General features: G+C 41.8%; 1 protein-coding gene and 1 non-coding gene across 2 annotated transcripts; one reads left to right on the top strand and one right to left on the bottom strand.

The window, feature by feature from the left end:
• Positions 1-4,174: 4,174 nt before the first annotated feature.
• Positions 4,175-10,685, bottom strand: LOC107281249 (anthranilate O-methyltransferase 2). The gene is given in 5 exon segments (XM_026026013.2): positions 4,175-4,810; positions 5,331-5,597; positions 6,016-6,233; positions 6,236-6,419; positions 10,472-10,685. Coding segments are annotated over 5 exon segments (1,233 nt in total). The 5' UTR covers positions 10,661-10,685; the 3' UTR covers positions 4,175-4,435.
• LOC9266053 (uncharacterized) lies at positions 7,681-8,513 on the top strand. The gene is made up of 2 exons (XR_003242774.2): positions 7,681-7,889; positions 8,151-8,513. It is a non-coding gene; the product is annotated as an uncharacterized protein (transcript).
• Positions 10,686-11,644: the final 959 nt, after the last annotated feature.

Raw genomic sequence — 11,644 nt, forward strand, 5'->3', positions numbered from 1 at the left:
TAGTTTGTATATGTATATGTTAAATACCAGAAGTGCAAAAAAACATAAAAAAACAGAAAGAAAAAACCGGAACAGAAAACCACAAAAAAGGGGAAAGAAAAAACCAGAAAAAGGAAAAAATCACACACGTGTCAGCGCCTGGTCTCTCCGCGCGCGCACCGCGCGGGGTGGCGGGCGCGTGACTATTCGCCGATTAGCTTTCTCGGCGTCGGGCGGGGAGGCGGCCGATGGTGGGAGGGGGGATGGGGGATGGGAGAGCCGGTCGGGGGAGGGGGGAGGGTTAGTGTTATGGTTTTAATTGATTTGGAACCGATCCGAGCCGTCCATCAAAACGAACAGCTCAGATCGATCGATCGTGTTGGGCTGGCCTGCATCACCGGACCGCACCACATTTCTGGTTACGGCTCACATGGCAAGTGAAAGGAGGAATATGAGGATATTAATTAGACTTTGGTCGCTTGCTGGCTGAGGAAGAAAATGGGCTGAAAATGGTCCACAGAGAAGAAGGATATTTATTTAGATTTTTATTTAAATAAATACTAAAATAATATTTGCATTATCAAAATTAGCAATTAATCTCTATAAATTTGAAGAAAATTTCAAAAAGTGTAATTAATATGGAGAATTTAATAAAAATTAAATCCTACCATATCATTTTATTCCTCACACTTACTTTACTTGTAAATTAATTTAATTATATACCTACCTGCTTAAAAAATACCTAAATATTCTAGAAAGTTTGTATTTCATTTAATTAGAATTTAATATGTTTTAATTCATCTTTTTTGTTTTTTCTTTCTGTTGCAACGTACGGGCATTTTTGCCAGTACATTTTAAAAACTCATCACCTCGTTTACACATCTTTTTTCGACTTTTCGTCCGTCAAGCCGCTTCTAATACGGATTTTTTTTTTTTTTGACTTGGACGTCTACCCGTCCGTATAGAAGTCGGCAACATATGTTAGGTCGCTTGGGCCTCGGTCTGGTGCTGCTGCTTGAAAGCCATGCCGTGGGCTACTGGGCTGTCTCTCCCAAGGTGGGCCCTTGGGGTGCACGGGCAGAAACTATTTATTTGAAAAAAAGAAGTCCATGTAAAAAATACAAAATGAATAATGTTAGCTGATAGGCAAAAGGACTGGAACCATATTAAAACAAGACTAAGTCCTTAGAGTTTCTAGGTTAAAATTAGAAAAGTTTTTACGGTTCTTTGTATTGTTTTATTCTTATTACCTATTTGTGGGTCTATCAAAAATAATTCTTTTGTCATGGCAAATTGTGTTGCATGTAATCACCGATATCATATAGTGTCAAAATATATTCCACTAGAAATAAACTGGTAGCATTGCAAAGTAAGCGTAGTTCAACTAGTTAGCTTCCTTGTGGTTGAATCAGTCAACCCGTGTTTAAATACTAAATTTGACATGGGTGCTCAAATTTACGGCTAATTATTCTTTCATTTATAAGTGACTTATCCGTTGACACCAAGACATCTGTGGTGACTTCAAAAATTACCGATCATCGACACCGGTTATCAGTTTTTTTTTTGGCTAATTAGTATTTATAGGAGAAAAAAATATATGTGTGACCTTTGTCTGGAGGGGATCCAAAAGGTAGACATGATTTGAATAGTGTTTGTTTTAATTGCATGTGACTAATTGATGTATTGAACTCGAAAAAAATAATAAAAGGATTAATGTGTTTGTTTATTACATGCATAATCGATTTATGATACTATAAATGTAGATTTTTTTCCCTCTTCTCTTGTTTTAACAAAATTAGATCACGAAGTACTATATGCTGATACCGTGAAATAGAGCGTAGGGTCGACCCGTATAAGCTTAGGTTCCCATGCAACACAAAAAAACATGGAAACAGCTGCATGATTCCTACTTTGTTATTTTTAGGCACCATCTTATTCAATGTATTAAAATTATCTTCACCCGTTGCAATGTACGGATATTTTGCCACTTCAAATAGAAAGCCTCGAAATTAATAACTCTGAGCCTAGACTTGGTTTGGCAGCAGCAACTCAGCAGGTAAGGAACTGAGCAGAGGACAGCAAGCGGCACAAGCGCACAGCAGCGCTATCGATCTCTCATTTTCCATCTTTTTTTATTTTTTTTTCTGTTAGTTAAAAAGATAAAGTCTAATGAAAATCGAACTACTAATCAATCGCCTAGACTTGGTTTAGACTCAGTTCCTTACCCGCTGAGTTGCTGCTGCCAATGATGCTTGATGCATGCTTGCTGCTGCTACCGTAAATCCTTGCTGCTAGCTGCTGCAACAGCCAGAGGCTTTCGTCTGGGAAACAGATCGAGACGAGAACTGAAGGATTTCGGGTATTTTCTGCAGAGATTTAGCGGGTTTGCCTCAACCTCAAATATGCAGTTTGTCCTTAATTTGCAATGGGTAGCTCCTTTTTTTAAGATCGAATCACAAAAACTAAGCCAACCAGAGGGGGTGTAAATGGTTGATATACCCAAAAACCCAAACTTTTAGCGGGAATAAAAGTTACTCTCAAATTCAATGTAGATCGGTCTGACCGAGGTTGATCCGCCGGTCTGACCGAGCTCGTGCCACCGGTCTGACCGGTGTTGATCCGCCGGTCCAACCGCCTAAAGATTGCCTGCCGCGTGTGAAGTCACCACCGGTCTGACCGCCTCTCCTCCGTCGGTCTGACCGCCGCCTGCCGCCGGTCTGACCGCCGATATGTCGCCGGTTAGACCGCCGAACCCGATGAAACACAAATCGAAGAACTCTTAAAGTAGATGATAACTTTATTGCTTCTCTCTGTGTTTACAAAGTGCACCAATAGCACTCCTTACAAAAATCTCGACTAAACTCGAAACCCTAACTAAACTAGTAACTCAATTGCTCTCAAAAACGATACCGGGAAGCCTCACTCTCCCCCTATATTTATACATGAGGTAGGCAGCCTAAAGCCACGAACCAAACTCATACTAAGAGTCCTAAACACCTTAGGAAACCCTCTAGTACAAGACACAAACTTTACATAACCAATCATACCAAATTTGGACTACTTCCAAATTCGACTCCGCATCCCATACGCACACAATACCTCTATCGTATGCCATTTGGAATTTTCACCAACCACGTGCATCAACTCTAGTCTTAGTATCCCGCATGATATCTGACCATCACGGACATCGTCTTACCACCAATCCGACTCCCGGTCCATCACCACAAATACTCTCCCGAGGCATCGAGTCACCTACACATGAAACAAACAAAGAAACTATATTTCGAGACCAAACTATCCCCCACTTGACTCATTATTAGCAAACAACAGTATTACATACGTATAGTATCCATCTAAAAGCCATAACCTTGAAACAATCACGGATATCCAAAGAAACAACCCGAAACCGAAACCGACACAGCGTTGCCCGGTCAGACCACGGGCCTGGCCAGTCTGACCACTACACATGAGCTGGTCTGACCGGCAACCTCCGCCCGGTCTGACCGGTCCCAACAAAACAGTAAACCATGTTCATCACCTGAAAATTGATTATCTCCAAAACCACTTCGACGATAATCTGCAAATATCAAAACCAATAATCACAGATGCCAACTGTTTAACACAGAATAAGAATCAAAACACAGATTGATCTTACACTTTTCATCCCTGTTCGTATAAAAAATGAATAGAAATTGATTCGATAGTCAAACGTTCAGATTTTAATTTATCAACCAGTATGCTGAAAAAATGTTTTGAAATTGGGTTATGTAGTCTAAACAGAAATTTTAGGCACTGTCCTCGTCGTTGTAATGTGGCTTGTTTCATTCAAATTCGATTAACGGATTAAGAGAAACGCTAAAATCAATGTTACTTACTAGGTCGGATATCGGTACGACATTTCGTTTCCTTAAATGTGGGCTTGATAGAGGCGTAATCTGATTTTTTACCAACGTAGAAGTCACAGAAAAACTTCTATATGTCTGATATGATAATACACATGACGTTTTTGCTAGCATTCCTATTCAGATTTCTCCTGTAAAAGTCTGACAAAAAGATTATATGCAGACTAATTAAATAGCCATGGAAAGTAATTAAGTTTACTACGTACAAACTAACGGAAATTCAAAAAAAAAGAAAGAAAAAAATATTAGATGAATATGATTGAGATAAAAACAATAGCAGTTCATGTTAGGTACAACCGGATAATCATTAATTTTAGAGAAATGATATTTCCTTGTACAATATAATACAAGCAAATTCCAACACAGATACAGCTCAATACCTATTAATTCTAAATTTAAGAATTATTAAACTACAAAATACTATGGTGCATTCCAGAACACACAAAAGGCTTGAACAAGCACAAACTACACAATGACCAGGCCATTACCACCATTACAAATCAAAATAAGAGGAAATTAACGGCTAAATTCTCATGCTCCATCCGCTCTTGTGATTAATTCTTTCTTTTGCTGAGCGACAGCACAATGACGCTGTGCTTTCCCTTCCTTTTCTCAAGGTGCTGGGTGACATTACGTGCGAACCTAGAGAAGAGCACGTCTAGTATAGATTCTCCAAAATGGCTAGCGATCAACGGCTCAAGCACAGCTCTAATGCACTTGGCGACGTTCAAGCCACTCTTGATAGGATTAATATTAGTTGCTTGTCCTTGATCTGATGAGTCGTCATAAGGATCCCAGTTCGACTCAAAGACGTAAATTTTGTTGATGGTGAAAAGCTTGCTGCTTATCACCACTGTTTTGACTTCATGGATAGATGGCTCGTAATTTGGAATGTTGAAGGAGTCAAGCTTTTCCTTCTCCACGAGTCCCTGCCATGTTGAAAGCAGAAAGCAAGTTCTTTCATTTTAGAGACTCTGTTTATAATATACTGATCAGGCGAGGAAAATAATATGTATTGTTCATTTTATAACACTCTTCTTGCTATCAACCAATCATCCTGTACATAAGACTGGAAATGTGAAGTATCAGCGTAGAAAACAAGGTGTAATAATGTTTGGATATAGAGACCGGATTTTAATCCATTTTTTTAAAAAAATAGTAGTAAGTGCTAAGTGGCTCATTTTAGATTGAAACAAATCTGCATTGTCCTGAGTAAATTGTCATTTCAATTAATCAAATTGGTTTGAAAATCTTCTTTTTACAGAATATGTCCTGAGGAAAGCCCAAAGTTTTTTTTTTTGAATTGGAAAATGTGTGTATGTTCATATATACACGGACCTCTAAATTTCATGGCTTCCATATCCACCAATATAGAAATTAGTTAAGCTATAGGAAAATGGGAGTGTATAATGCTAGTTCGTAATTAGTAGGGTTAGTGGTTTAGTGTACCTCCATAACTAGAGATTGCAATGCTTGTGAGATTAATCCGTAAAGAACACTTAGGTTTCCATCATATAGGTCATCTTTCTTCCTTGCAAGAAAACTAAGCACCATCTGACCACCAGACACAAGTTCCTGGTAGCGCAACTCAAGAAACTTTGAGAAATCATCGTAAAATAGCTCTTGGTATAGCTTTATCACCGATTTAGGGGTAGTCTTGGCGATGTAAATGTTCCCTTCATTTAGGAATTCCCCATTGTTGCTCTCCTGAAACATCTGTGCACAAAAGCAGTGGAAGATATAAACACATATTAATTATTGGTGCTATGAACTCCTAATGCTGGTACAGAAAATGCGGTCTCTCTTTTTGGATATCTCATGCATTGCAGCAAAAAATGCATTCACTTTACTACTTTCATAATATCACTGTTTTGTATGTTGTATGAATTGAGTGAATAGAGAAATTATTTTCTCAAAAAAAGCGACAAATTATGGGAGTATATAATCGATGGGAACTTACAAAATGTACATATAGAAATAACTACTTTATTTGTTGTAGAATACTAGAATTCAGTAGAAATCTTTAGCAACTAATAACCAGTTTATTTGTACTCTTTCGATCAGTAAAAAAAAATGCATGGCCTATTTAATGAGTTACCACTCAACTGGGATAGGTTTTCAGAGACAGACTTACTTGAGATCTCCAATGTAGGGAATAAGATGAATGGAAGAGGTGAACACTCTTGTCAGGGAAAACTCTTGTATAGTAGGATCTTGGCAAGCCTACAACATAGTACTTAGGCAGTATTGCTGCTTCTCTGTTTTGATCTTTGGCGACCAAGTTATCTAGTTGTTCTAAAGATTTAAATAGGTAGTTAAAGTCATTGCCAGGTAGATCATTCATAAAACAACAGGGCGGTGACCTATCCTTTGACAATATTCGCTGGTCGCTTTTATCACCTCGAAGATAAAGTTTAGTGTATTTGGTCCCGAAGAACAGCCCATGTCAGCGACAAGCATCGTCCTAGGAAGAACTGCAGAGTATAGTTCTTGAATGGCCTTCTGAATCATAGGCTTAGTAGCAACCAAAGTCTTCTCCTAAAATTCATGTGCACATTATATTAAATCAAGTTAAATTGTTTGGAATTAACAGTTGCATACTAGTAAACAAACTACTCCATCTGTTTCATATTATAAGTTGTTTGATTTTTTTTCTTAGTCAAACTTCTTTATGTTTGATCAAGTTTGTAGCAAAATATAGTAACATTTTCAATACGAAACAAAAATTGCATCAAAATATATTCAATATTAAATTTAATAAAACTATTTTGGTGTCGTAGATGTTACTATTTTTTTCTATAAATTTAGTTACACCTTTTCCTTTTTCTTATATATTTTCTAGAAAAAATACCATCGGTACTAACGAAAACCTACTACGTGCCATCAAAATTTTCTAAATTTGAAAACATACCACTACCGTACGTCACTGCCGTCACAATTTCTGTCCCCTTCCCCCAATCCCATGGCCATGGAGAAGCTCTGTTCGTGCCGCTGGTGGCTGCTTCTTGGTTCCGGCAAGAAGGGCGAGAGCAGGCGCGGGCAGCTGGTGGCCAGCGGCGTACTGCGCGCGGGAACGTGGTGTGGATGCGGCAAGCTAGCTCCCCCTGCCGGCGCTTCCCTAGCTTCTCGTATGTAATGGTCGATCGAACGCCCCTCTCGATCGCACGCAAGAACTGCTTCAATTTCTACCACTTATTTGTTGAATTTGTGGATGGTTTCTTGGTCAATTTTGATTAGTCGACGTTCGATCGGCATGGCGAGTGTGCTGGCGTGCGGCAGCACCAACTTCTCGGGTCTACAAGGAGCGCGTCATGCTGGTGCTAGCTGTTCGTGCCGTTGGGTAGAGTACATGTCGTCGTGCCTTCTAGTCTAGTGATGGCTAGCTACAGCTTCACTCCGGCGCGCGAGCCACGTCGTACGTAGTGTGCTGGGCCTGGGCGCAGGTGGCGAGCTTCGCGAAGAAGAACGGCTCGGGCGGCGGCGGCGGGTCGCCACCCCATGCGTGCGGCAACCATTGGTGGCGTGGCAGGTGTCTCCCTGCAGCTCCGCGACGAGGCGAGCTGTGCCTGTGAGAAGCCGATGGCGACGATCTACTGGAGACTTGCGGCCGTGCGGAAGGAGGAGATAGTTCGGAAAGTATTTTTAGCACCTAGGTGCTGCGGCACCTAGGCTAGAAACCACACGATGGTTTAAAGATTCGTGCGTCAAATAGTATACGGAGATGTTAGGAATTTAGGATCGTATTTTCTTTATTTTGAGTGCACGCTCGAAATACAGCGCTGGCCCACCTGAAGATTCGTATGTGGGTTGTTGTGGGGGGGGGACCAATACGTGTGTATGACACCTCCTATTCTCGTCCAGATTCTCAAGAGTTATCGGGACCGAATCGCCACCCGCCGCCGCCGCGGCCGCTCGCCGCTAGCCGGCCGCATCCCCGTTGCATCTTCCTTTGGCGGAAGCGGCACTCCATCCAGTCTCGCCGAGTCTCCGGCCGAGGACTTCCATCAGGTATGCTCTAGGAATCCCCTCTTCCCCAACCCCCTTCTGCCCTCATCCCCCGTCCCCTCCTCCACATCACACTCCTTGAGTCATTGTCCTGGACTCCGACGAGCTTCCATCGCCGCACATGGAGGCCCTGTTGCCTGCGGCGGCTGCGCGAAGCCTCCTGTGGCAAGAGTTGCCTCCGTGCATAGACGCCGGCGAGCTATCACGGGCCAGCAATCAAGTTATACCGCCCCATTTGTCATTCTTGAGCTTCTTGATGTGCAGTTCTTCATCCGTGCTGTGAGCGGATGCCGGCAAGACGACACGAGCTGAGCCGAGGCAACAATACGTTAAGGTCAGCAAAACAATCAATTTCTTCCCCTGCCGCACAAGCACGCATTCTTTTGTCGCCGCCGCCACGGAAGAACTCTAGGGCTTTCAATTCTTCAGCAAACGGCGAACGATTTTATCCATGGTTGTTTTTCCCTACATTTTGCTGGAGGAAAGAAAGAAACCACACCAGATCTGTTTTTTTTTTGCACATTTTTTTTAGATCAAAGGCTTCACGCCCGGCTTTACTGAGATAAAGGCTTCACTTTTTTTTGGCACATTCTGATCTACTGAAATGAATTTTCAATTTCTTTTGCATGTTTTATTCTCATTACATGCTTTGGGGGGAGATTAGCAGGTCTTTGAGAAGAGTGGTTTATCCAACGTTTGACCATTCGTCTTATTTAAAAATTTTATGTAATTATCATTTATTTTATTGTGACTTGATTCATCATCAAATATTCTTTGAAGCATGATATAAATATTTTCGTATTTGCATAAAAAATTTAAATAAAACGAATGGTCAAACATTGGTCAAAAAGTTAACGGTGTCAACATTAAAATACAGAGGGAGTAGCACATACTAATAGATTTCACTCGACTAGTAGTAACATTTCTTTCAAAATAGTAAAGTTGCAATGACATCCATCCAATTAACCCTTTTTATATGGTCATACTACTGGCCTGATTCGGCTTTTTCCCCATATCTGGTATCTCATTTCTTCCCATGGCCTTGCCACCACCTGAGCAGTGCAGCTGTGAGGAAAGCGGCGACGGGGTTTTCCAGAGGAGACCTCGGTGCGGCGGAGGGGAGTGTCGGGTCTGCGGGTTCCAGCCCCCAAATCTAGCGACGTGGGAGGCGGAGGGGCCATGGGCAGTGGTGGTCAAGGCCGCGCGTGCCAGCGGAGGTTGTTGGGAGGGATGGAGGCGCAAGCGTTGGACAGCAGCAGTGGCTGAACCCGAGATTGGCATGCGGCAGCGGAGGGGTCGGGAGGCGGTGTCACAGCGGGTCGGCCGCGACGTCTCTGCGGCGGCGGGTGTAGCGGAGGACAGCGGGTGCAGCGGAGGACAGCAGGGGGCCTAAGCTTCGATGCTCAGTCCTCAGCAAGGAGAAGGCCGTTCCGATGAAGGTGATGTCGTAGGCAGCTGCGACCCTAGAGGCCGCGACGGCCTGCGAGTCCGAGCAGCGATCTCCTTAGTTACGGCAGCTGCGGTCTTAGGGGCGGCGGCGGCATAAGGACTGGTGCAAGGTGGTACAGGCGAAGGTGGATCTCGTCGGTGATGGCAGCCCTAGGGGTGGTGGAGGCCTGGGTGTCCGGACGAAAGATGATATGCTCGATCACCACGGCAGAGGACGCCGGTAGAGGTGGCGGCAGGCTGAGAGTCCGAGAGGTAGTAGAGGATTCCAACGTTGGCAACGGCCCTATCGGCTGCAAAGGCTTAGGAATCCGGCAAAGCATAAGCATATCCTTTCATCTCGCATTTGGTCGGCTAGTTCTGACTGGACGACGATGGATGAAGGTGGGCTACCCGGTGGCGTGTGGCACCGGTTCACTTAAAGTGGATGAAGATGGCACCAGTGGAGATTAGCAGCGAGAACGCATTAGGGGCGGTGATGAGAAGACAACTTCCACTCGTCAATTTTGTTCACTAGAGGATGTCGGGATACAGGGATATGCAGAGGTTGTAGGTTTTTCATTTTTTGGGTTTGTGTTCTCCTCTCTATTGAGGTGTGAGTTTAAATACTCTTGTATCCTTTTTGGATATGTATACCCCTCGTGGGCATAGTGGCCGGATTAATGAAAATCCCTTATCTAAACAAAACCTAGCTTATGCATGTTTTCTATTTTTAGTTTTTTTTTTCACCCAGAACCATGATGTTTGATTTTACATTGGACTTGCATGCATATAAAAGTGATTTTACCATCCTTAAGGGATGTACCATATTTTGTAGTATCAGGTAGTAGGTGTATCGAGATACCAAAATTTTTAGTATAAAATTTGAGCAATTTTACCATCCAATATTTGGTACCAGAGGAAACTACCTTGAGACTTTCGGAAGGACTGAAAAATTTTACTATAATATAGACAGAAGTCCTCACGAAACAACTTGATCCAAGAAAATACAAATATGTGTAGCCCAATTTAGACAAATCAAATCAACATAATATACCGAATTAAAAGTAAATTTCCCTATAAATATATATAATATATATCTACTGAAATGAATCTGCAATTTCTCAAAGAAACAGAGTTAGTGTGTAGTGTGTACTAACTTGAAGCTTCGAGTTCTTCGCATAGCTATTTTCTCCGTCCCCTTCAACCATGCCAAAGTCAATTTCCATATAGCTAAGACTAAGAGTGTGGATAATGTGATACAGGAGGAGACCTAATAACTTCTTTTTAGGAGTGTATACAACTGGGAGGTTCAACACACAAGTAGCATATATAGATATAGAAATCATGGTGCCATTATATTTATAGATGCAAATGGTGATTGTACACGTTTATCACGCCTACAACAATTAATGATATATATACAAATATATATTTACAAAGTGGGATGGTAATTAATTGTTGTTTCCCCACGTATATATTGCTGCTGTGTTTGTCCGCATTCAGGACAATCAATCTCTACCACCGAAAAGTGCGAAAATTAAGGGCTATCACATATGGTCCATATATATATGACATTAATTTGCAACACTCCCAAGATTATAATCCTGAAAAAAATCTCATCCACATATAAACTTTGTGGCGTGTGATCCACATGCTTCAGGCAGCTAGACAGCAACGAGGTACATTCCATAGTGGCGGAGACTGCAGGGTGGAACGATCAGTAGCTTGGGCCCTCCGATCCAGCATTTTTTTTCTCACATATAATCATCAAACTGATTAGGCCATACAGTGTTTAGGCTTCCTCCATGACTTTTAATTAGTATCCTCACATCCATTTGAAGGTTATATATTCTCTTATCCATTGGCTTCGTACATAGGCTATCCTATAGAAGTTTGGTTGCCTGGTTCGCAGGATATGGTAGTTGTGGTATGTCAATATTTGGAGAAGATGGTTAAGAAGTTTTTCACCCAGGAATATGGATGGCGATCTAGTCTTAGAATTGGTGGCCCTTAAAACTCTGTGCTTTTAGAGGAAATGGCCAATGAGTTGTTCATGAGTGGCAATTTAGTCTTTGTTTTTTACCCAGGAATATGGATGGCGATCTAGTCTAAGTTCAATAAAAAGTTCCATTATCTAAAAAAAAATCTCTAATTCATGTTTCCGCCATCAGTCGCCGTTAAATAGCAGCGCGCTTAATTTATACATTTTACGTAAGTCGCTGATTTTTTTATAATGGGTTAGGTCGCCAGAAAAAAAAAACTACCTCAATCTATTTACTTTTTTTACAATTGACCGGCCCCTAAACTATTTTTGACATATTTTACTCCCC

The sequence above is a fragment of the Oryza sativa genome, chromosome 6, assembly GCF_034140825.1.
Source record: "Oryza sativa Japonica Group chromosome 6, ASM3414082v1".
Lineage (NCBI taxonomy): Eukaryota > Viridiplantae > Streptophyta > Magnoliopsida > Poales > Poaceae > Oryza > Oryza sativa.